Raw genomic sequence first — 27,127 nt, forward strand, 5'->3', positions numbered from 1 at the left:
CCTTTTCAGTTTTTCTCTAAGTCAATGGAAGAGGACTTTCAGCAGTAGACTCTATAGCAGGGCTTAAAGCACAGACGGCATACACAATGACTAATGTGTGTCAGTGTCCAAGACTTAAGATAGGCTGCAAACAAATTCTGAATTCTGAAAATTCAGAAAAGTTTAAAGAAGGTAATGACCATCCATAATCCTTCTATCCAGAGAATAACACTATTTTAACATTTTATTTTATATCCTTGCAGGCATTTTCTAAGTGTACACATGCACACACCATGCACACAAATTTATTTTGGAAAAAGTGGGAACCTACCATGCAAATTTCTTTGTAAATATTCTTCTAACTTCATATATAGAGAACTTTAGTTAGTAATATAACTACATCATTTTAGGATTATTATTTTGAGAGAAGAAAGTGTGCATGTGGATGCATGAATGGGGGAGGGGCAGAGAGAGAGGAGACACAGAATCCGAAGCAAGTTCCAGGCTCTGAGCTGTCAGCAGAGTCTGACATGGGGCTCGAACCCATAAACCCTGAGATCATGACCTGAGCTAAAATCAAGAGTCAGATGCTCAACTGACTGAGCCACCCAGGTGCCCTTACATCATTGTTTTAATGGCTATATAATATTCAGTTATGAAGCACAACTTAATTCTTTTGACAGACATTTAGAGTTCTGTGATGAAAAAATTTTAAAGACTTTTTTTTTTCTAATGAGGTTTCTTCCTTTAACATTTTACACAGTGAACTTCAAACTGTGTAAATGACACCGTATGGATGAACTCTTTCCCCAAACATGATAACGTAGCAGAATCGAACTACCCCACACCCCACACTCCCAGTTGTGTCTAAATAATCTGGATTTTACTAAATTGTTAATTTTCCCCACATCATGCATCTCTTTCAAAACCCTTTCCTAACGTGTGCATGCGGCATCACCTCCTGTCATCAGTGATTGAGAGGTACAATTCGGTCTTGGTTACTCATGGCTCTCCTCTGCGTCTTTCTTTCTACCCCCCTTTCTCTTTGTATTCATTATTCTCATTCCCTTTTTGCCTGGATACTTCCTCAAAGATTTTCTGAAAGGACAACTGAGTATCCAACTATTTGAAATTGTTTTTGGCCCTCCATCCTGGTGAACTGTGGACTCCCAAATCGCCGCAAATGCGTGTGCATACAGCTAAGAAGTCAGTGGGCACTTCCGATTGTTTACTGTTTTCACGAAGCCAAAAAATCCCATTGTCAGTGACCATGGTCAGAGCTGCAGGGCATCATGAAACACTCACTTCAGCAATTCCAGGGTTTTGTGATCAAGGGCAAGTCGGGGGTTTCCAGTCAGGTCCAGTTCTTGCAGTTTGGGAGGCAGGTTTTCTGGTAAAGTGACTTCGCTTAGCTCATTACAGCTCAGGTCCACGCACTGAAACAGGAAGGGGAAAGGAAGTGACGGCCCCGACAAGTGCCTCAGGTGGCTCTAAGCTCCCAGCCGTTGCTTGAGAATCAGCCTGCCCGTCCCCTGCACTGTGCTGGCCACGCGCCGAAGAACAAGACTGTCTGCTACCCTCCCATAAACATTTGAAACCGATTTTGCAACATGCAGTTAGAATGTTCACTTTCTTTGATTAACGCAGAAAACCTGTGTTCTTCATTCTCATCTTTATCCTTTGAAGTTTATCTCTACATTGAACACAAGAAGCATGAACTGAAAATTCCAAGCATAGTTTTTCTTATTGCTCACAAAACCTCCACACCTGTTATGGCCGTGAGGGCTAGTGTTACAACATCGAGACGGAACATTGAAGGGCTTCCTTAAATCAAAATACTTGCAAGGAATACTTTGAGGAAAAGGCAGGGAAACGTTCACAATGAGAAGATAATTCAAAGGAAGCTCAATAAGAAACTGGCAGAAGACGAGCTGGCGGGCCAGCCTGCGGCCTGCCCGGGAAGAAGGCAGGGGTCAAGTACGGATCCTGCCCTCCCGGCACCCGGGCCCTCCAGCAGCTGCTGCCTCACATCACTTGGAAAACAAGGACTAAAAGGGTCCGCATATTGATTAGAACAAAACTTGTGTTATCTGTGAATGCGAACAATACTTCCTTCTCACAGAACCTACGTGAGGCTTAACTGAGGTCCGCCCTCAGAGAGGGGTTAGGAGAGCAGGGAACAAGAGGAGAAGATGGCTCACCATCTACAAGAGGGGACCAGAGTAACTGGCAATTTTTCTGGATAAAAGAACGTGTAATCCACTATTCAGCAGAATGGGGTAGGAAGCACTCAACTATAGGTGGCACCTTCTTATAATTTAAGAAAGTGCCTAAAGAAGCCTATTAAAAATCTTAAGATGGTTTGAAAGGCAAATTGTATCACCAATTTCAAAATATTTAAAGTCACAAAATTATCTTTTTTTGGAAAAAATCTTAAATAACTTAAATCTGTTACGGGTTGGGGAGGAGAAAAATATTCTCAGCTGACTTCAAACAATGTAATGTTTCCACACAAATTGTTTTATACCCTTGCTCCCCAGTAGCAGCAATGATATAAAATTATAATTTTAAACAATTACTTTGTATCCTGAGAGCATTATAACCACTTTGCAAAAAGTTGTACAAATGGAGAAGCTTAGAAAAATTGCCCTTACATGTAGGGCCTAACATAACCAGTGTGAGTATCCCGTTTTTCTTCCTTATTAATATAAACAAAAACTTAAAAAAAAAACATAAATGGAGATACCATTTCACCACATTTCACTTATTCCATATCTGGACTCCCATCACCTTTGATGGCAGAAGTACATACGGTCACTGAGCCTAAACATCCATAGGGAGGCGGTCATCTGTTTTTCTTTTTCCGTTTATAAATAATGTGGCATCAATAGTCAACTGGACTATAATGAAAAACTGCTAATACTGAGAGTATTAAAGATGAGCTGTTCCATCCAAATAGTCCGTGCACATCAGCACAGAGAAGGCAAATGGTGCCGGTGCGATGGGCTGGGGGGGTGATGAAACACAAGCTTAAGGACTGGCCAGTGTGCGTAACTTAGACCGAGTGGTTGACAGAAACAAATTCGAGGTCAGAGCATGAACTATGGGGAAATACTATAGACATTTCAGAACATTATGGAATTTCATGAAATAGATAGACACCATTTTCTAATTTTACCTAATGATTTAAACATTCATAATTCTGCTGGTGTGAAATTGCTCATTCTTTAAATTGCCAAATTATAAAATGAGTTCAGTAGGATATTTATTTATAAAGATGATGCTGGTGATGTCTGTATAAATAACCCTCTCAGAAGTGCTGCTATCATCATCGCGCCCTCTGTCTCTCCCCGCAAGGCCCTTACCTCACTGCGGCCGTTCCTGTGCCTGCCTGACAGCTGCCTCTCCCGGGAGGTCTGGGCCCGCAGGTGTCCTGACTCGGCTCTCGTCTCCCCCCACCCCCGCCCTGCTCCCCACAGTGCTGTCAGGGGGACTGTGATGTGCTTTATCCCATCTGATCACACTCGGGCTTGTCTTTCAGTCGCTCCCTACTGCCTTCCAATCTGCCACCAGACTCCTCAGCATGTCAAATAAGCCCCTTCATCTCCACCTTTCAGCACCTGCTTCCCTGCACTCTACATTCAGTGGTGTCAAAGTTAATTCCCGTTCCTGCGTGTGTCATGTTCTCACGTGTGCCTCCGCACATACTGCTCTCTGTGGCGGGGACTCTCCAGGCTTTCCTCGCCCCTTACCTGGTACGGTCTGCCCCCTTCTTGTAAGTCTCAACTCAATGCCAGTTCCACTAGGGCCCTCAGTCAAGGGATCTGCTTATTTATTCCTCCCATTAGACTATGAGCAACTAGAGAACAGGGCCTGTGGCTTCTCCGCCATGTCCTCAGTGCAGCACAGAGGACAGATGCCCACAAATGCCTGGGAATTAGTAGACAATTATTTGTTGAACAAAGAAACGAACGAATCTTACGAGAAGGTCCTCCTGTAATCCAGTCTGCTAGGATGGGAGCAGAGATACGCGTGCATAGATTAAGTTCCGTCTGGAGTAAACAGCAAAATGGCAGACAAGGAGAGAAATACCTTTTCATAGTTCTGCACACTGAAGGCGGTTCGATCATGAAAATGACAGGATGTTGGTTCCTGGCCCTGACTTAACTGGCATTCACCTGCTCTACTTACAAGTACTACTTCCTATTCTTTTAATAGTTCTCAACAAACACTTGTTGACTGAGTGGTTGTAATGGCTACCACTAGGAAAATAGATAATTTGGGAGACTGGAAAAAAAATAGCACTTGCCTATTCTATGACGTTTAATGTATGGTCCTGTATTGTTTAATACATTAAAATTCTCTTGAAAATACATTATTAAATAGAATGTTTAATCTGTCTACAACATGACTAACAAAGTTACCTTTGCCTCTTTCAGGCTATTTTAGGACAGCTTACAAAAACTACTTGGCTATAATACAAAATTCTGGTAAGAATACTCAAAACAGAATTATCCAACCCTCGGAAAAAGTGAGATAACTCATAGTTGGAGGAACTCATGATTTAGAGGAAAATGACTGCTAATACGTTTAGCTGAGAGCATAGGAAAATTTTTGGTGCGTCTTAAAGGGAACTGATCTGATTTATCACTTAAGTATAACTATCACCAAAGCTCCAATATCTTTATTATGTTTTCCTCACAAAACCTTACTAAAGACGTGGGCAGGTCACTTTTCATGGCAGTGTAGTACCTATTACCTGCCCCGTAATCACCTGGACTGCACTGAAACGCAATGGCACCTGCGACTTCTGAGCTATTCTGCATCTGCCTGCTTCCTTCAGACCACAGCCAGCCCCCCGGCCCAGCCACGCCGCCCGCCAGTACGGAAGGGGCATCCCCCATCACCTCCGCACTCCCGTGCCCCCACAGGGGAAAGCTGCTGATGTAATGAGGTCTGTAATTATTCAGAGATGTATATTGTTTACACTGCTCCACCTTTGAGGGAGCTGCAAAAGACCTTTCATTTTTTATAAAGATTTCCTTTTCTGTATTTACATACACTGTGATTTTTCTCCGAACAGGTTTACTCATTTTCATTACGAGTTCCTAAGAAGCAAATAAATGCAAGTATCTAAAAGAACCTTGGTTTAGCACCTACTTAGTGGCAGACAATAAGCCAGACATCAGGGATCTACAGAGATGGCCTCACAGTCCCCACCCTGGGGAGTTCCCAGGCCAGAAAAGGAAATAGTTCTACCTCTGGCTGAGAATCAGTAATACGTACAAGTGTGCAGGGTTGTGACAGCAAAGGGCTGCTATTAAGACTTCCAAGAGGGGATCTTTGTGAAGAATCAAAGACAATGAGGCAGATGAAAACAGGAGCGCATCCAGGGAGAGCGAATAGCACATGCGCCAGCGGGAGAGAGAAAGGTGCGCGGCTCACCAGGACACAAACCACGAGTGACTGCTGTGGCTGGGGGTAGCGGAGAGGCAGGCAGGGGCCAGATGGTAAGCTAGACGCTGTGTGTCTCAGGTAGAGGTGGTCTGTACTACCTCCCTCTTTTCCAGTTAGGAAACACAGCCTTTTAGTTTACTAGTAAAATAAATATACACGTGTATTATTTCTTACTATAGAACTTTTAGGCAAATTCTCTTGCAGCACTTAAACTATATTTATGCCTGATGTTGTAGAGGCTGAGTGGGGATTGCTGTAGGAGGTTCATGTAGCTAAGTGAACTTGTTCACTGAATGAGACAGTCCAAACCTGTCAAAACAAACTCAGACTCCAAACCCAAAGCTGAAGTTCTATTTTTCTATATGAAATTGCATCTGTCTGTAATTATTCAGAAATGTATATTGTTTAAACCTCCCCACCTTTCAGGGAGTTGCAGAAGAAGACCTTTAATCTTGTATAAGTCTTCCTTCTCTACATTTATATATACTGTGATTTTTCTCAACTGGATTTTAAATTTAGAAAATCTTCATTGGTTGGGGTGCCTGGGTGGCTTAGTCGGTTGAGTGTCCAACTTTCGCTTAGGTCATGATCTCGCGGTTCGTGGTTCGAGCCCTGTGTCGGGCTCTGTGCTGACTGCCAGCTCAGAGCCTGGAGCCTGTTTCAGAGCCTGTATCTCCCTCTCTCTCTGACCCTCCCCTGCTCACGCTGTCTCTCTCTCCTAGAAATAAATAAAAATATTATTAAAAAAAAAAAAAAAAGAAAATCTTCATTGGCAATAATTTGATAAAAATGACAATCAGGGTAAAAATTTGTTTTAAAAGAGCCTCGTTCCACCAAATAGTATTCCATTCCCCCAGATATGAATTTCCTTAAAGACTACAACTAAGTTCTTTGTAAAATGTGGTTAAGAAAATGCATCCTTTAGGGGCACCTGGGTGGCTCAGTCAGTTGAGCATCTGACTTTGGTTCAGGTCATGATCTTGCGGTTCATGACTTTAAACCCCACATCAGGCTCGCTGTCAGGGCAGAGCTCGCTTCAGATCCTCTGTCCCCTCTCTCTGCCCCTCCCTGACCTGCGCTCTCCCCCAAAAATAAACATTAAAAAAAAAAAAGAAAGAAAATGCATCCTTTATATAAACTGAGCAATTCCTTTCCATCATTACTTCTTAAAGTTGGTCATGTGTGCCCTTGGCAGGACCCAGTGGTTGATCACGAAGTTACAGGGCACCTGGCCCATGCTTCTGTGGGCTTCAATTTTACTCAAAGATTATGGACAGAAAGAGCCTTTATTTTTACATGAAAACTAACAAATGGTAAAAAAGTAGAACACAAAATTAGTGTCTCATTTTAGACAGCAGAGGAAACTTGAGAGAAATTTACGTGTGATTTCCGGCCATACCCCAGATTTCTGGGCCTGTCAGCTCACTTCCCTTGCGCGTTAGGGGCAGAAGACTTGGAAGAGCATGATGGCGGCCACTTCACCGCCTACTTCCTGAGGACCCGGAGTCATGAGTGCTCCTTTTGTTCACCCGTGCACATCCATACCCCACTGCAGACGATGCACGCAGTGTTTCACTGGGAAGGACGTGGCTCTGAAGTTAAAAGGATCTGCTGAAATAATTTTGTTTAAAAAATATGAAACAAACTAGTCTGACTTAATTCATTACTCTGGTTTTGAAGGAGCATATGTGGTCCTGGTTTCCTGCTGTTCTGTCGCTAGTGAGGCAGGGAGGAGAGTGGCATGCACGGCCACCTGCGGGAGACGCTGCTTCATTCCTCTCCTTTGCCCTTGGCAGGAGCCCTGTCCCCAACAGAAGTGGACACAAGATTCCTGAAATGTTAGAAAATCTCCTAAATTATTATTACTGACCCAGAATCTAGGACCACAGCGATGGCCGCTCCCAGCGTGTGGTTTTTAGATACACAGTACAAATGCCTCTGTGACCTTTTAAGTCTCCGAGGCCAGCTACCCCACCCAGCTGATACCTCACTGCTGCCTGATCTGTCCTCAGTTGCATTATCCTACTTTCCAAAGAATTCCTTTTCTTTCCTTCATTCTGACCCCATAGTTCCCCATGTTCTTTGTGCCTTTATCACAGAGCTGGCGTGCTCTCTCTCTCTCACCTCACCTTACAAACAACAGCAAATAGAGTTTGATTCCAAGGGATATTCAACTTGCTGTAAAATGTGTTCTCAAGAGTGTGGCATATTAAAAATACCCCACTTCATTTCCCAATGAAAAGAACACAGATCCTAGAGAGGAGTCCACTCAACTTATCCAAGTAGTTTATTTACACCCAGTAATAACATGAAAATAATCTGAAGAAAATTCAAAACATTTTAAAAGACACTGCTTATCCAGTAATTAAAATCAAGATGACACCAGAACATGTCAAATTGAAAAAAGAAATCGCTGACATGGTGTTTACACTACAAATTTCATTCACCATGTGTATCCCATGTTTGTTTAATCTACTCAAACCACACTTCAAAAAGGGTTAGAAGAAGTCAATAATTGGAAGTTACTCAACTGAGAGCCTGGGGCACCAAGTGCTGAACTCATGGTCACTTTTGCTTTTTGGATTCATGAGCCACTAGAGCCTAAATGCAGACTTTGGCCTAGGGCTGATCAAGCAGAGTCTGGCTTACGTGGGGACTCTAGGGTCAGGTTTTCCTTCTAGCTCCCTGAGAGCGGATCTACATCCAGACAGAGCCTATTTCAGAACCAGAATAGAACACAACCGGCTCCAGGAATACCGACTGGAGGTAGGGAAGATTAATGTGACGGTGCTACCCAAAGGTGAAGACAGTAAAACCGAGGAACAAAAGTACTCTGCCTCTGGGTACACATGGGCTCACTGGAAAATTCTAGAAAGGAAACTTTTTCCTACTACCAACTTCTGTGACCTTCCTGCCCAAGTACAGAAATTGATGCTAGCTGATGAGCAGATATCACTGAATGTACCCACATGAGAAAAGGCCAGACCTAAATTTTATCCAAGATTAGAGGAGGGTGCATGCAGTCGTATTTTAGGGGTACAAGAATAATGACTTAGTTCTGCAAGTTAAAAAAATATATTTTAGCATATGTATTTTAGTAGGGGAACTTCTTTATCCTTTTAAATAATAATTGGCTTTGAAGCTTTGGTAACAAAGCTGTGAATAGGCACTTTCCTTTAATGTCTTACAAAATGAGATTGCTTGGAGAGAACAAGCTAGTTAAATATACTAGGGCCTATCCCTCTTTAAATCATGTTACCTGCTCAGTTTTTATAAATGCAAGGATCTTAATTTATGTTTATGAAATACTCTACAATTATTGCACTTTACTTTCAAGAAGCAACAGGAATATAACCTAAGGTTATCAATCCTCAATAATAAAATTTTAGTACAGGCTGAGTATTTCAATTTAGGATAAAAGTTATTTTTTTAAAAAACATGCTAATTTAGAGCTCAGTTTGCAGTGAAGAGACACATAGGTATTTTATCACTTTAGATACAGCAACTCTTTTTACCAAGAATTTTCTTTTGGATGGTTTAAATGTGTGCACATACTTACATAGCAATTTAAAAATATTCTCATTTGAAACAACGAAATTCCAACTCAGAGTTCTAAAACAACAGAACGACTACTTTTTCAACACTCTCTGTCCAGGGCTTGATACTTCTGTGCATAAAAGATATTGCCCACCAGCACTCCCATCGCAAAGCAAACCCTGACAACAAAATCTCTAGCTGCTGCATCGGAAAGACCGGATGTTATTAACAGAGAGTGCTAAGATAGCATAGCTGGGAGAAAAAGAAGAATCAAAGAACAAAAGAAAGAAATCCATTAAAAAAGAACTTCCAAAAGTAAAACCTTTAAAGGAGCCTTTAAAGTCAAATACGGAGAGAAGACAACAGGGAAAGGCGTTGAACAGAAATGCAAGGCACCGACTTTAGAAACTTGGAAGCCAAGCAAGGGTCTTGGGGAGGATTTGGTTTCACAGAACAAGAGGCAGATTTTGCAAAATCTAGTTAAAACCTGAAAAGTTTAAATGTCTATCTGTATCTGTATTTGTACTTTAAACCAGATACTTAAAAAATAAACAAAAACAAACCCTAATCTACAGTTTCGAGTAAGGTAATATGAAAAGACAGGTGCAGAAAGTAAGGCCAGCAAATGGGAGGTTGATTTTGCAACTCTTCCCTTCTCGTGCTGGTGACCCAGCGGACACAGAGCACAGAGACCAGTTTAATAGGTCCTGTAAGAGCATAGCCCCCACGCCCAGTAATAGGCAGGACAGGAGCCCTGGGAAGCTTAGCTGTCAACCTTGTGTGGGTGCTGGAGGCAAAGAAGTATTTGTTTAAGTAACAGATTTCCAGATTTTGATGATCATCAGCCAGAATAGTTGCTCCACATAATCGCAGATGAACCACATCAAGGACTGTATTAATTACAGCCCGCACTACGGACCTCTTCTGTGGGCCACTCCTATTCCAGATGTTCCCACAGAGAATTTCACCTCATCCTCACAGCAGCACTGGAAAGGAAGTACTACTCTTCCCTCATTTTACATATGAGGAAATGGAGCAGCTAAGGAACTTTTAGCTGGAATAAAATTCCAGGTCTGTTTCCCTTCAGAGCGCTGCCTCTTCACCCACATGAAAGGTAGTATATAGAAAGTAAAAGTACACTATGTCTGCGAGCTTATAATCAATGTTCTAAAATGCCTGTGATGTATGAAGTGATAGTGTGCTCTAAGTAAAATATATCCTGGCCTAAAGCATGCACACAGATGCACACACTTTGACAATGGCTTATATGTACCTCAACCATGTAAATGGACAAAAACCGCTGTGGCGAAAGATTATGCATGCCGTTTAAAGTATCTTCAATGGGGCGCCTGAGTGGCTCAGTCAGTTAAGCGTCTGACTTCAGTTCAGGTCATGGTCTCCCGGTCCATTAATTCAAGCTCCACATTGGGCTCTGTGCTCACAGTTGAGTCTAGAGCCTGGAGCCTGCTTTGGATTCTGTGTCTCCCTCTCTCTCTAACTCTCCCCTGCTCACTTTGTCTCTCTCTTAAAAATAAATAAACATAAAATAAAATAAAGTATCTTCAAATGTCTACATAATTTCTTAAATCTGTTACATAAAGGCCCTAACAGAAAGTGCCTGAAGAGTGGCCAAGACAGAGGACTTTTGTTCCTTTTTAGGAGATTAGAATGTGCTCCAAATCTATAAATGTGGAGTTATTTTTCACTAAGCACAAAACTGATGATCAGAAATGCTAAGATGCAAATGAAAAAACACAGGTAAAGAACTTACTTTTGCACCAAAAATCACGAATAAAAGCTGTTAGATGGCTTTCATTCTGGTGGACTGGTTCCCTCCTATAATCTACCCCAAATCAGAAGTCACGAGCTGCACTGTCTCTACCACCAATCTGTGGTCTTCATGTACACAAATCCCTTCGCTTTTCAGCACCTCACATCAGATGGGAGTAATAACTGTTCTGCTAGTTTCATTAATCTGAAATGAAGGTTTAGGGACAGGAACGATGCTGGATCTATCTACGGAATTATTACTAACTGGTGCTGTGCTGGTGGATACAATTTAATCAGGCGTGTCTGGGGGAGAGCATGCAGTTTGTTAACTTTTCCAAATTGCTGTTAGGCATCTGAGTGCCACCCTTTGAGCCTTATAGCCACCCTGGAAATAAGGAGGACAGGTATTGTTAGTGGGAAAGAGTTAGGTGACTATCTGGTTAGCCTCAATTCACACACCTAGTATGGACAGAACCCAGAATATAATCTTCCCAACTCCCGATCCAGAGTTTTTTTATTTATCGTTGTTGGTTTTCCCTCCGCTGACTAGACCGTGTAGTCCAGTGGTTAGCAAGGGCGGCAACGTCCACCGAGAGTCGTCAATCCGACAAAAGTGCAAACGTCCTACCCTGATGAATTAGAGACAGCAGTTCTCTCCCGTGACCTGCAGCTTGGAGGCTATGGAGTCAGACCACATACCTTGATTTCTGGGAGCTGCATCACTTCAGGAAAGACTTCAATGCAATTAGAATGAGCAATCACGGTGTGCATGTGCCTGCAGTTCATGATAGTGGTCGGGATGGCTTTCAGTTTGTTCCCACTGATATCAATTTCTTCAAGTTCCTCCAGTTTTGCCATTTTACTAAAGAAGAGAAAATCCAAGGGGGAGCGGGTCATAAAATAATAAGGCAATTAAAAAATAATAACATATAACGAGAATAAAAAGGGAATTTAGTATGAGTCTAAAGATTCTTTAAAGATTCACTTATATAAGGTAACACTGTGTGTTAACTATACGGGAATTAAAAAAAAAAAAAGATTCACTTGTAATCATCATTTTCACAAACAAGACCCAGGGCACCTGGGTGGCTCGGTCAGTTAAATGTCTGGCTCTTGATTTTGGGTCAGGTCATGTTCTCATGGTTGTGAGACTGAGCCCCATATCAGGCTCTGTGCTGACAGTGCAGAGCCTGCTTGGGATTCTCTCTCCCTCTGTGTCTGCCCCTCCCCATGTTCTCTCTTTCTCCCTAAAAGAAAAGAAAAGAAAAAGACCATTTTCACTACTGCTTTTGAGTATCAGAGTATTTTCACACCTCCTTTCCTACTATAAAACAAAAACTATTAACTTCAACAGTTCAAATTCACAAAAAAAAAGAAAAGCGGATGTTCCTTTCCTCTTAAAACTGTGTGTGTGACTTTAGTTATCCTAGCAACGATCACTTTGCTATGTAGCTTAGACTGAACACCAATAAAAATCCTACTCAAGTGGGTAAGTTAGCATTAATCCCCTGGAAGTGCTCTAAAAATGCTCAGTTTGAGACAGAGATGTCTTTTTTTGTACTGGCTCTGAAAAGTCAAGGTACGCAGAGGAGCCCAGGGCATTCGCTCATATGAAGACGTGCTTTCTCCAAAACCCCACCCCCCGGATTCCTGTGACATCACTTGTGATGACAAGGTAGCGGGAGTGCCATCTGGACCATCTTTGGACCTGGCAGGGCTCAAAGTCAAACCGCACCCGAAAGAGATTCCTCCTCCTTCCTGCTAAACATCTACCAAGGAGGCCTCCTGCTAACCTTACCTGAATAACATGCCCTAATATATTGAACCCTTTTGTTTAAGTGTGTCTTTTATTGTGGGGCGCCTGGGTGGCTCAGTTGGCTAGGCGTCCTGATTTCAGTTCAGGTATGATCTCGTAGTTTGTGAGCTCAAGCCCCGCACTGGGCTCTGTGCTGACAGAGCAGAGCCCACTTGGGATTCCCTCTCTCCTATCTCTCTGTCCCTCCCCCCGTCTCCCTCAAAATAGACAAACATTAAAAAAAAAAAAAAAAAGTTTAAAATAATGTCTTTTATTTTTCGATCTTAATCTATAGTTGATCTTAGTAATATTAACCAATAATTATGGTAACTAAATAAAGAACATTTCAGTTAGGTTTCTTGCCTTTTCTGCAAATTTGGAGGGAAAAAACCTTGTAGGGAAAAAAACCTTGTACCTCTGTAATCCTATAATAGCATCTACCACTCTTCTGACCCTTTTTCTATTACTGGTGATGCTGGGCTCCAAAAAGCACAGGATTCCCAGTAAGTACAACTCAAACTTTGAATCATTTAGTTTACAACTGTTGATATCTCCTGTTTGCTATGGTTTCATTTGTCATAATAAGCCTTCACAAAAATTTAGCAAGAAATCCTTTTATTTACTTTTCTTTCTGTCATCTCTCAAATATGAAAGTTATCTTATTTGCTTATCTTGAAAATGAGTATATGCCAAAGATACAGTAAGAACTAAATTTTCATCTGATGACATCAGGTCTTTTAATAGCCTAATGAGGCGTCAGGATATGTTACAAGCAACACTATGTACACAGACTGTGATGTGATCGAGCTCCAATTGCCTGAATTTGTGAGACTATTACTTGAATATGCTGTCATCATGTTTGGAAAGAAATATGGAGAAATCATTTGAGTGATGGGGCATGGACAATGACTGAAAGTATAGAAATCAGGGTCAAGAAAGAAGTTATGGAAGTTTCCATCCCTTCACGTACAAAAAAGGTGACCAAAGGCCTCGACCGCTTTAATTCAGCAACCATTTGTTGAGTGTCTGCCCTAGACCAGACCCCATATGTACATGGGGCTGAAGGAAACGAATCTCAGTTATGAGTCTTAAGGAATTGGGGACCTTTCAGGGACACATGTGCTACATCACAATCCCTAGGGAGACAGAAGTTGTAGCAAAATGCATTTCTATGAGGTACATAAAAGATTCTCTTCGGGTGCTTACAGCTGGCATGGGTCACTGGGTGCTACTATCAAAATTTGAGTTAATGGTCATTTCCCCTTCAGTGCTTATTCACCTCTCAAATAGGATGAGGAGTCCTTTCAGAGAGATTATTGGTAGGCAAGTACCATGTTTTCTTCCAAAAATAGCATTTCCTCATTCCATAGTAAAATGTTATGGACACAGTAAAAGTACATACAAGTACATAAAAGAAAAAAGGAGGCTTGATCATTAACATCAAATGAGCAGAAAAAGTAGAGAAGTGAACAAATAAAACAAAGAGCCAGAGCAATACGTCAAGTCCATGCGTACTTGGCCTTCCTCATTTAGTCCGCTTTCAACAGGCTCGCAGCCCTGCCGGCAGCCGAGGAAGCCGCGCCGCCACCGTCTCCCGCTCTGCCCGGTGCTCAGCTGGAGGTGGCAGCCGGACACCAGGGGGTGAGTGGCCGCCTCCCGGATGGGCGTGTGTGCTCTCCGGGTCCTGCCTTGTCAGATGGACACATGCCAATGACACGCCCGCGGAGTAAACCCTTCATGGCGGGCTGGCTGTGTAGATTCACTCCAAGATAGACACCGTGCCACGGCTCCCCAAAATTACAAGTTCGGATTACAGCAGAATTAAAAATGGAATATTCTGAGAGCCATACATTATTGGGAATGTGACACGGTGTCTGGTCGCAGAGGCCACTGTTGCTTTTTGTACCACAGCACAAATACAAAAACTGGTAGCTAGTTAAGAACTGTCAGGCTGCTGGTTTACGTTCTGATTCCCACACACCGTAATAGGTTAATTAAAAATAATAATAATTTGGTTAAAAAGAACCAAAGGAAAAACATGCCCATGAAGTAACAATACCTTACTTCAAAATCCTAAGAGCGCCGTAGTGGTTGGGCCCATGGATGTGTTCATTTTAGAAAAGCTACACATCTCTCTCGGCAAATGTTAATCACAGCTTACGTGAAAGACAACCGTGAACAAGAGTCAGGGGGAAGAAGCTTTACTTTATCTGGGAAATAAACAGTTGAGCCTTTGCCTTTCCACCTGTGACTCCGTTTTCAGAAATGCAGTGGAGAGCATCCCTTTGGGGGCTTCTGTTACCTTGCTGGAAAACTCTGAAGTCGGTTATAGGCCATGTGCAGGATCTTCAGGTGGGGGTGTCCTGTTAGCAAGGGCACGCATTTATCGGTGAGGCTGTTATTCGTCAAATACAACTCCTGTAAGACGCTGTTGGTCTCTTCCGAAAGAGTGGCTGGCGGAAGGGCTTCCAGCTTGTTGGCAGACGCATTCAGGAACCTCAGACTACAAGGGCAAAATGCGACAAAATCCACTGGTAAGCCAGGGCTCTAGTCCGGAATCCTCAACAAATCTGGAATTTTTCTGACTGATACCTGGCATTGTTCTAAACTGGGTTTAGAAACATGAATTTAAAAACAAGCCCCGGCTTTACTAGCCTGCATATGGATACATGACCCTACTCTCTATGGTGAGCACAGTAACCGCCTATACATGTTAAACACAAAAAGATAAAAACCAATGGTTATGGAAGCACACAGGTGAGAGGAAGGGATTCACTTTATAGCTGATAGAGTGGAAGGGAATGTGATACGGTAAAGTTAATATTCTGTCTTAGGGACAAAGAAAACCAACTGCCTATTTTTAAATAAAAGAGCTCTTAGGGTAACAGGACAATCAGACATGAGGTCACAATTCAACTAAATCACGCAATGACGGAGTCCTTTTCAGTATGACACCCAAACGGCAATTTGCTGACACGTGTTCCCAACTGCAGGAGACGCTCCGCTCTGCGTTCAAACACCAGCTGCCATACAGCAGCAAGAGACAGCAGCGAGAAGGCACAGGCCCCGGTGCACACAGCAGCAGGAGGGTAACGCGCCCGTGGCTGGGACACGGGCTGGAAGGAGCCGATACCACAGTACACGCTGCACACGCGTCTGTAACCGTCAAACACGCAGTCAGGCAAAACTAGCGCCAGGGAAGGGAAGTAGTGTCTGGCAGACAGCTTTCTAATTTTTCTTTAAAAATTTTTTTTAGTGTTGGGGCACCTGGGTGGCTTGGTCGGTTAAGGATCTGACTTTGGCGCAGGTCATGATCTCTCAATTTGTGAGTTCGAGCCCCGCGTTTGAAATAATTATGTTTATTTATGTTTGAGAAAGAGAGAGATAGATAGAGCGGGAGTGGGGGAGGGGCAGAGAGAGAGGGGGACACAGAAACCAAAGCAGGCCCCAGGCTTGAACTCATAAACAAGATCATGACCTGAGCTGAAGTCCAACGCTTAATGGACTGAGCCACCCAGGTGCTCCTGGGCTTCTAAGTTTTTCTAATATGACAATGTTTTGGTTCCTGATCTGGGTGCTGGTTACACAAATGTGTTCACTTTGAAAAAAAATTCATCAAGTGCTATACTTATAATTTGGCCCCTCATCTGTATTTATATTACACTTCAATAAAACTTACAGTAAAATAAACAAAGCTATATGCTACCACTTATCCAGATGACAGCGTGAAAATGGCTACAAAATGAAGAATGGTTTTACACCTTAGCTAACTAAGATGATGTAATCCTTCCACAGTGATTGTGAAACAGAAAAATGTAAAGTGCAAAGCCGGAGAAGTGACACAGAAGCCTTGCTGTGATCAGGTTCCACATCACTGGGGAGAGGGAAGGACAGAGGAGGTCCTGTGCCGGCTCATGAGTCAGACAGGTGGCCCTCCGGCCCCACAGTGGATCTCCACAGTGTGTGCCCCGATGTGAAGCCGCAGTGCCCGCAACGTGGTGAGTGTTCAGCCCGTCGGGCTCTCCCCTGTGGTTACCAAGGTCAAAGCTGCCTTGCCTCCCCACCTGGGAAGGCCTGTTAATGAACCACCTTTCTCTTGTTTCAAAAACCACCTGGGTTTGAAATTTTCAGCATCCAATTCAGGACCATTCTGCCATATGTTAAGAAGAAAAGAATAAATTCTTCCTTAGAAAAAGAATATGGAATACAAGGTATAGCTGTTTTTAATTCCTGGATAGAAAGAAGGCTTTGTATTCACGAGTATCACCAGGAGTGTCACGCCTCGCTCTCGACCCGCTAATACTCCCCAATCCTGCACCCCCCACCCCCACATACTTACACATACTCTCCAACTCCACTACTTGCCTGAGGAAAAGCAGCATCCCCAAAATAGAACATTTTCCATTAAAGAAACACGTATTCAGTTGACATTTAAAAAAAAAAAAAAAAAAGGAAGTTAGAAAGGGCTGTACAGACCATAAATAGTCATGGGAAATTATAGTCGTGTGTGCCACACAGAAGAAAATAAAGGCCATTCATGCACTTTCTGAAACTAGTTTTGAACTAGGAAGGAAACCAATTTCAGCACCCTAGTTCTTTAAAGTATTTTTACGAGTCTGTTTCGTTAGGTCCCATTTATATCAACTGACTTAAATACCCTGTTAAGAATTTCTTCAGTAGCGAAGTTGAAAAAATGAAAATGTATTACCCTAAAACATGATGGACCGGGGCTGGGTGGGAAATTATAGGACAATCTCATTAAAACATAATTCTCTAGGAAATACATAGTTATGGACACAACGAAAGAGAACATTCATGAATGTTTGCTTATCTTCAGGCCGGAAAAAAGAGGGAACATTGCTTTGAAAGGAAAAAAGACAGACTAGTGAATGCTCACCAAGGAGGCTGTCACAGGGACTCTGGAAACCTCTCACACCATGGGAATGAGGAGGAGACCGTGATTTCCAAAAAGCCTTGCCCTCTCATCTTGTTGACATTTGCTCTAGTGAAGGAGCTAAATACTCTTTTATGGGAAAGTAAGGGGGGGGGAACCCCTCATAGCCTACCCCTCCAGGAAATGAAACCAAGTTGAAACTACACGGGCTGGTTCCAAAGGATTTGATTTGAACTGAAAGGGCCTGGTTGAATCACCTTGTTAGTTAAGGGCCAGAGAGCAGACAGCCAGGCTAAAAAGTTTTGTTTAAATGGTCTCGGGAAAATTCAATTCAATACCCATCCTCTTAGAAAAATTCCCAAAGCACTGAGTTTCGTCTCAACTCCAGATGATGTGATAACCTCCTCAAGCTCTGCCCCCTACAGATTTTGTGATAACTGTGGAAAACACGGTCTCGTGCGCCAAGAGATGCTTCATGCCTATAATCCTCCTCACTAGGCAACCCTCTTCTGCTAGGGAGAAAAGGCAGTAACATATGACTACCTTTTATTCATTTGTAAGGTGCTATGCTGAGCCCACAGCTCTTTCCTATTTTCTATTTCATCTGATGCTCCCGTCATGCCAGAGACGGCCCCTCATGTTTCACAGAAGACACAAACTCAAGCTGAGAAAAGTCGTATTACTTGGCAATTGTTAAATAGTAATTAATGGCAGAGCCAGAAATAAAACCCAGACCTCATTAATCTTCAGAGTCCACAATTCCCTAACACATCTCTCCAAAACTCAAGTGTTAAAAATACAGTAATAAGAACACATTTTCCTGAGGACATTTTCACAGGCCGTCCTCGCAGAATATGCTGGCGGTCTAGCAGGGCACCTGCCGGGCGGTGTGGTGACCACGTGCACACAGCCCTTCAAGGTAACTCAGACTCAAAAACCATTCTTAGCAGAAAGTACAAAAGTTGTGGAGAAAGCAGTCACGGACGGCTTCTGCCCTAAAGCCTTTGGAAAGCTGCCCACAACAGCAGGGAGACAAACCCACTTCCTGCTCCTTGACCAGTTGCTCTGTTCCTTCCTGGCACGTTCTGTCCGTCTGCTCTGGCTCATCTAGATTTTGTGTTTCATTTTGTTTGGTTTGTTTGCTTTTTAGTAATCTCTAGCACACCCTTACATTTTACAGCCAAATTCTGCCCCTGGAACAAAGCACGGGATTTGGTGCCGAAACAGATTCCGCTATTTCTAGGTGCACCCAGCCGTCAGCAGTTTAATAATGTTTTTGGAGATTGGGCCTGGGACTTATATTCTATTGAAGATCCAAAAGGCTGAGCCTGAGCCCAGCAAAACTCTTCTACTTTTAGACAAAGACTTGATTCCTGACTCCCAAATGTCCCAGGAAGTGCAAAACGCTCTAAATTCCTGATCATCTGTCTGTACAACACAACTCTTTTATCAACTTCGTTGTCTTCACCAGGCTGGTAGCTCATCAAGGAAGGGCTTTCAAACACTCACAATAGTCCCGAGAGTACAAACGACATTTTACGTGACCGCCCAGCGCAGATGCAGCACACATGTATATAATTACAGGTTTCATGAAATAATCACTACTTAATCTTACGTTATCCTGCAACGGCATTCTCTGTCCTACTTAATTTCTCCAAGTGCTGGGAGAAACCCACTAAATTAATGTCCTACTCCACTCATCGATTTGAAAAACGAACCACCATTACTGTCTGGGGACACCACGTAACAGTGTGGATTCCTAGCAGAGAAAAAGTGCATGCGGTCTAACAGAATGACTGTTCCGAAGGGTGTGAAGATCTGCTTGCTTGGGCAGTAAAGAGCACAAGGCTGGGAGGTGAAGGAACAAAAGGTACACAGATGAAAGAAAGGTTGAGCAGAACATGAAAAGAATTAGTTTTAAAAATTAAGTAGAGGGGCGCCTGGGTGGCTCAGTCAGTTGAGCGTCTGACTTCGGCTCAGCTCACAATCTCACGGTTCGTGGGTTCGAGCCCCGCGACGGGCTCTGTGCTGACAGCTCGGAGCCTGGAGCCTGCTTTGGATTCTGTGTCTCCCTCTGTCCCTGCCCCTCCCCCACTCATGCTGAGTCTCTCAGAAATAAATAAACGTTAAAAAGTTTTTTAAAATTAAGTACAATTAAATTAATAAATCATTAATTAACAGTGATGCAATACTATAAATTCATCTACAGATCTTATCCCAACTTTGTCAATTATCCTGCTGCCGTCCTCCATCTGGTCCAGGACCCAATGCAGGGTCCCACAATGCATTTTGTCATTGTGCTTCCTTAGCCTCCTGGAGTCAGTTTTATTGGTCTTCAACAACTTTAACACTTTTGAGAAGTTCTAGACAGTTATCTTGTAGAATGTCTCTCAGTTTAGATGTGTTTGATAGTTTATCATTAGAACATGGTGGTGCATTTTTGCAAAAATACAGAGTATTGATGTTGTGCCCTCCTATCAGAAGGTACATGATTCTCAATTTCAATGCCCAGATAAACTTATTAAGTCAGTCAGGGTAAGGCTTCAAAAATCTGTGGAATTAAGGATTCTGATGACCAGCCACACCGGGTCAGCAGAACTGAGTTAAGGGCCAGGAATCTTCATGTTTCATAAGTTGCACAAGGCGTTCTAAAGACACACTTTGGGAAACACTGTCATTTTATTCTCAAAACACCAGAACTTCACAAGTCAGCTCTCTTCACTTACACAAAATAGAGTAGGCAACTTAGCTCTTAAAAATGCCAGAAATATCTGTCTTTGCCAAAAGGCACCAGTTGTCATGGTCAATTGATCACGCTCTCCAAATTCTCTGTTCCCATTTAGTCCCGTTGATATTTACACACGTTCTGAGTCACTAAAACTTATGGTCTGTAATGTGACTAATGCCCTGGGGATATTTAATAATTGCCATGTACTTCATTTGCACCTGCACTCTCCTCACTGCTCCAACAGTACCTTGTACTGCTCTAGCCAGGGGTAAACACAGACCCTAATGTCCACCCACAACAAGAATCTACAACTGTCCTTTAGAGGGTCAGCTGTGGTTTTGTTAATTAGACCAGCCATATTCGGGAGCAGCTCCCCTGCGGTCAGACGAGCGTGCAGGTGTGAGATGGACGGGGAGGTGGCATCACCAAGATTTCAGGCGGTCCCGCCTCCACCCGCTCAGGTGACCCAGGGGGACTATCTATCTACTCCACACTACCCATTTGTTGATGAAAACTGATTATCTGAAACTCTCCTGCGGGCTTCCATCAGGAAGATCTACAACTCTAAGCAAAAAGAGGTAAGATGAGAGATCTTGGCCGGTGAGATTTGGATAAGAATATTGCCAGTTCACCTCTCATCATAAGACACAAAAATCATAGCTTCTCGGCAACACATGGTCTATCGCATCTCATATCTGTCTACAGTTTTCGAGCTGCCAGTGAAAAGCAGGTCAAAATAAACAAAACCCAAAGATGAATACGGAGAATAAACTCATAAACTAACCCTGCTGGTTCAAGCCATAAGAATTTTAATAAGATTGGTCTAAAGTTTTCACAGGAAGAGAAAGATTTTACTAAAAGTCACCTAATTAAGGGGTGCCTCGGTGGCTCAGTCAGTTAAGCGTCCAACTTCGGCTCAGGTCATGATCTCACAGTTTGTGAGTTCCGGTCCGTGTCAGGTTCTGTGCTGACAGCTCAGAGCCTGTACCCTGCTTAGGATTCTGTGTCTCCATCTCTCTCTGCCCCTCCCCAGCTCAGGCTGTCTCTCTCTCTCAAAAATAAATATTGGGGAAAAAAAAGGCACCTAATTTAAAGCAGATTCCCTTCTCTCATTTGGTTACTAGATACCCTCCTGGCACCAGGTAAAGAAGATTAATACATACCACTCTAAAGCTGTAATACTTAACAGACAATATCATGTAATTAAAACCATGACATTGGTTTTTAGCAGACAAGATTCAGAGCTAAAGAAAAACTCACGAGAAAGGGAGTCAAAGTTCAGCCTCTCACTCTGTGTCCAATGATGCACACGTCTCTGACAGTCCTTTTACAGCTTACAGGCATAAGTTCTATGTAGAGCATGAGCTAAACCAGGCCCCTCCTCAGTTACATAACCAAACTCAGGACTGGCAACGGGAATTTATTATCAAGGAGCATCTTATATTTGTAAGATTTGTATTATGGAGCGAACTGAAGAGGAGGATTGGAGCAAAGTCTCGTTACTACCAGACAGAATCGTGCGGCAGCCTCGTGCTGCTCGACGCCAGGGCTTACGTTCAAACTAGCCCTATCAGTTTCCTCTCTTTCACCCTCTAAAACCCACCATTTATTATACTTTACTGGGCAGTGATTTTAAAGTCTGCATTTGACTGTTTGCCCTTTGAGGGTAACGCCGATGTTAGTCACTTCAATGCCCCGCAGTACCCAGTACAGTGACAAGTGTATCAGGTCAGCAGGATGTTGGCATGGACCGTGTAAAAGAGAACAAGTCACAATGAGGTCACCTGCAAGAGGCCTGTCACAGAGATTCTCTTCTCAAAGACTCTCTTTCATATTCTGAAGTTTGTGTTTTCTGGGCTGACCCGCTCCTGCAACTGTCAGTTCTGGGTTATTCCTTCCACCCAAACTCATCAAACCAAGTGTATAGTATCTCCACATATTCCTGCATGCAAATTATGTATCAGTAAAAGATACAATTTCAAAACCATTTAGATAGACAAAACCTCCGTTATTTAGGTTTTGGGATGGGGAAGAAGTATTAGACCTTTAAGAAGCGGTAAATAGTTTAGTGAGAATCATTATAAAATGTTTTGTGTTTCTTGTCTTCCAACAAGCAAAGTAACACAAGAACGTCATTCACAAAAGGCACTCATCGGCTTCATACTGTCCCTTTCATAAGCCTATCTGCCTGCGAGAACCAAAACTCTTAACTTTTCTTTGTGACTCAGAGTCATGACTAATAACACACTGTGCTGGAGAGGTGGCTATTATGGTGGCTGGAAAACAAAGGCACTAAAATATGTCTTCTTGAAAAAGTTCATTTCAGCCTTTTTTGGTCATTTGCTTTTCTCTCATAAAATAAAGGAGGATGCTTGCTCCTTGTAATTCACTGGCCCTTTACTCCGGGACATTCCTGTGCCAGAAATCCATTTCACTTTGGCGGCTCCCCTCCCGGGATGCACAGAGGCTGGTTAATCCCCTGACAGCAGCTCCTGGTTTCCAAACTGCAGCTGGCTCTGGATAGACCCATCTATTCCGTTGATGGGAATTTCTGCCTAAATGCCTTTAGCTTACACTGTTAGCTCAGCCTATACTCTCCAGGACAGCAATGTCCTCTTTCAATGGTCCCTAATTTTCCGTGTTGCATTCCTAGAAATATTCCAGTTCACACAATCCTTCCTCTTCCAAACTATGGATTCCGTTTTGGAACCCTCCAGAATATGCAAGTGGGCAAGCCTAGATTCAGAGCGAGCTGCACAGGATCACAAAGTCACCAGCGAGCAGAATCACCGATGGAAGAATCTAAATTACAGATGTCCCACTCAAATCCTTTTCTGAACATGAATACTTAGTCTCCTTGACTACACTTGTGAGCTCCCGCTTAGGAACATGTTTGCAGATCTGCCTCAGCACCAAGGAGATTCAATGACTGCTCAATGACTGCTTCTAGGGAATTAAAAATATCCAGAACTGTCCTTTTAAAGTCAAATCCTCAAAAACGAATAAAGACTCACTATTATCTGTTGGAGAGTTCCGGCACCATCTATCTACTTTATTAGCCATGAAGTTATCAGACTTGGCCAGATCCAGAAATTTTATCTCACTCAAAGACTCCTAAATCTGAATCCATCTATCTGTTTCTGTAGATTCAGCAGACATCCAGGAGAATGAGTAGATTCTCATGATAAAATGCACCCAAGTTTTGCCTAGTTAGCCTTATTAAAGAGAACACAAGGTTACAACATAACTGAGAACTCTCCACAGGAAAAGAGATCAAATCCCACAGTATTCATGACAACAAAAACCACATGTCTACAGCCACCCACATGTGGTGCGGTGCACACTTGGCCCCTGAACAGCACAGGTTTGAACTGCATAGATTCACTTATACCTGGATTTTTAAAAATATAATACAGTACGGTACATGTATTTTCTCTTTCTGAGGATTTTCTTAATAACTCTTTTCTCTAGCTTACTTTATCATAAGAATACAGTATATAATACATACATAATGTACAAAATGTTTGCTGATTATTTATATTATTGGTCAGGCAGGTTATTAGTGGTTAAGTTTTTGGGGGGTCAAAAGTTACATACTGATTGAAAAAAATTTTTTAATGTTTCTTTTTGAGAGAGAGAGAGACAGAGTACAAGTGGGGTTGGGGGGCAGAGAGAGAGGGAGACACAGAATCTGAAGCAGGCTCCAGGCTGTGAGCTGTCAGCGCAGAGCCCAATGTGGGGCTTAACTCATGAACTGTGAGGTCATGACCTGAGCCAATGTCGGACATTCAACCGACTGAACCACCCAGGTACCCCTACACACAGATTTTTGGCTGTGCAGAGGGTTGGTGCCCCAACACCCATGTTGTTCAAAGGTCAACTGTATTTTGATATGAATGTAAAAGTAAGAATAATTCTTTGAATGATCTTGAAATGTTGCTCTTTTTGTCAAGGGAATGATAGAGCCCTGATCAATTATAATCGAACAATCCCATTTTCTCACAATTCCATTACTTCTCTATAACTATCCCAGCAGGAATTCATTATAAACTAGGTACAAAGAACAAGTGTTTTTTAAAATAAGGATAAAAGAACACAAGGTAAAGGAAAGGAGAATGAAAAATGTTCTCTGTCCTGATCTGGGCGATGGATACAGGAGCATACGCACATGTGAAAATTCACCTAGCATTATGCTGAAGGGTTGTACGTTTTTTCCACTATAAGCTATATCTTGATTAAGAAGGTTTTTTTTTTTTTTTTTTTTTTTTAAGAGGCCCCTGGGTGACTCAATTGGCTAAGTGTCTGACTTCGGCTCTGGTTATGATCTCATGGTTCATGAGATGGAGCCCTGCATTGGGCTCTGTGCTGACAGCCTGGAGCCTGCTTCAGATTCTGTGTCTCCCTCTCTCTGACCCTCCCCTGCTTGCACTATCTCTCTCCCTCTCTCTCAAAAAAAGTAAACATTTTTTTTTAAAAGTTGGTTTTTTTTTTTTAAAGGACATGGAGAGAAGAAAATTGAAAATCCACAGGTGAAAGTAGTACTTAAAATTCCTTAAATTTTCTTTTGTTCATTAAATGAATATTTGTTCAGCACCCTGTTTTATTCCAGACACGCTGCAAGATGCTAACACTGTAATTAAGACATGATCACTGGACACAGCATTCATAACCTAATAGTGGGGACAGGCAAGGAAACAAGAAATTATAACACAGTGTGTGATGAGTACTGACAGGAATAAGCACAGGGAGCTCGTACACACGGTCAGGTATACAAGTCACTTTAGGGGAAAGAGAGTTCTTATTGCCCGTGAAAAATCTCACATGTGGAAACATATCTCCAATGTTTATTTTAAGGCAAAAAGACCCATCATTATTTTCTTCTTCAAAAGAACACAAAATGAAACTCAACTTTTTTGTCTTTCTCATGAGGTCTACTAAAAGTTCAATCCTTCGTATCATCTCTAAAGTTATGGTCACTCATAAAAATAAACATTAGCAGAGGTCACAGTGATGCAGGCCGTCAGGCTAGGAGCATTTCAGAACAATGCACAAGGGCTCTGAGGCAAACAAGAGGTTCCAAAGTAAGTTAACACCCAGGTAACTGAGAGCTGTCTGCAGGGAAAGGCTGCACGTGGCCACTCTCACTGAACGTGAGCCCCCTCCTCAATCAAAACAATTTCTTTAACTACTTAGTGAAAGGAGCTGCCTAGAAAATGTCTGTTCGAAAGGACATAATATAAATGCAAGGAGAAAACCGTGGTAAAGGTAAGAACAGCTGGTTAGAAAACAACAACAGGAACCAAGCAAACCCAAGGAGAATGATGCCCGTCACTCAGTCACACATACGTGAAAGCAAGAGAGGACCCTAAGGTAATTCCGCTAAGACTGCGCACACGTCAAGCCAGTGGCAGACGCCTCCTGTGTTACAGCTACACCCCCGACACGTGCATGTGCATGACTCCACGCTCTTCTCTCCAGAAAGCAGTCAAATGAATGAAGAACCTACAGTTCTTGTCCTGACCCCACATCCTACTAAATGGAGAAGCGGCTGGCAAAGCCACAGCCTTTGTAAATCTCAGACGGGGGTGCGGGAACCCCACACAAGCGGTCTCCCGCTGCGTAAGACAGGCCTGCCGACGAGAGGGCGTCCACGACTCCCGTGAACACCGAGGACCACAAGGCTGCGTTCGTTACCTGTCGGCCTTCATCAGAAGGTTCGGCGGCAGCTCCAGGAGCTGGTTGTGCTGTACGTCCAGGACCTCCACCGAGGTCCTCTCCAGCCTCTCGGGGAGCCTCGCCAGCTCGTTGTGTCCTGCCAGCAGCTTCCGGAGACCGCCGCTACAAAATAAGCTGCGCAAAGGGGGACACAGACAGAAGGCAACTTAAATAGAGCTGATTTGGGATAAAGAATAAAAAAGGAACAGGAGTCAAAGACTTAAAACGAGCTCTCTGAAGAAACATAGATTCATTCAGAGCACCTGCAGATTCATATGAACATAAGCTCAAACTTAGAGCTCTTATACTTCAGTGCTTTACATACTGCATAGATAAATAAGTAAGTAAATAAATGAGAAAACCTATGAGCAGGAATATTTAACAAAGCAGCTCTACTTAGAGAAAGAGAAAAAGCAAGTTTCATAGGAGACACTGAAGAGAACAGTCTACCCTTGTTAGACTCACAAGGTGAGCTTTAAAAGGCTGGAGGCTTCCCAAGGTAGGGCTCGTATCGCCTGGAACACGGGTGTTTTACCCACAACAGATTCTGAATAAATATAGTCAATCAATTTTAACTATAGGATCCACATTAGATAAGGAATTCTTTGATCCAATTAAACTTTTATAAAGGCCAATGGATAAAATGTTACATTTTTCCTCACTCCCATTTCACAATTACAATTATTTCTCCTTTTCTTCAATCCCTTCTCTCTGGTTTAATCCTAGGCCAAACAGAGACCCCTCTCCTAAAGAGAAGAAAATACACTCAATCCACTATTTTCTCTTGAATCTCAGAGAGCTGTTTGGAACCTTGGCTGTGTTTCTTCCATGGGTTATCAAAATAGAAACAAAGGCTGAATACTTTTAAATCAAGTATAAATCCGTTTTATGACCAGTTCAGACTTCTTCACCAGTTGTAGAGAACAAAATGGGCCCTGGGGTCAAACACAGAAGGAGCGGGGGCTAGGGAGGGAGGTCCCTGTGAAAAAGTGAAGTTATAATTTGCATCGGGAGCATCTGGAGTGAGAATTCATTTGCACTGCTGTCAAGGAGCGAGGCTGCCTCATCTTCCAGCACTCTGACCTCATTGACGGACGGCCAGAGCTGTTAAAACCACTCCACGTTACGGTGTAACTTTTTTCACTTTGAATATCAAAGCTACATCCTTTGCTCACACAGACGCAATCAACCTGTCTCAAGGCCGTGATAGCACAGGCTGCCAGGAAAGGTATCTGACACGCCTGACTTTGAA

At 42.8% G+C, this 27,127-nt stretch overlaps 1 protein-coding gene across 1 annotated transcript in view; it reads right to left on the reverse strand.

Annotated features, from left to right (window-relative positions):
• Window positions 1-27,127, reverse strand: part of PHLPP1 (PH domain and leucine rich repeat protein phosphatase 1) — a 209,224-nt gene that overhangs the window by 16,609 nt on the left and 165,488 nt on the right. Inside the window, exons 10-13 of the mRNA XM_039251897.1 lie at window positions 25,855-26,010; window positions 14,841-15,041; window positions 11,443-11,605; window positions 1,285-1,415 (exon numbers count right to left, since the gene is read on the reverse strand). Coding sequence (XP_039107828.1) covers window positions 1,285-1,415; window positions 11,443-11,605; window positions 14,841-15,041; window positions 25,855-26,010 — 651 coding nt within the window. The remainder of the gene's footprint in view (window positions 1-1,284; window positions 1,416-11,442; window positions 11,606-14,840; window positions 15,042-25,854; window positions 26,011-27,127) is intronic.

Source organism: Hyaena hyaena, unplaced genomic scaffold, assembly GCF_003009895.1.
Source record: "Hyaena hyaena isolate Hyena2069 unplaced genomic scaffold, ASM300989v1 scaffold_399, whole genome shotgun sequence".
In the NCBI taxonomy this organism is placed as follows: Eukaryota; Metazoa; Chordata; class Mammalia; order Carnivora; family Hyaenidae; genus Hyaena; species Hyaena hyaena.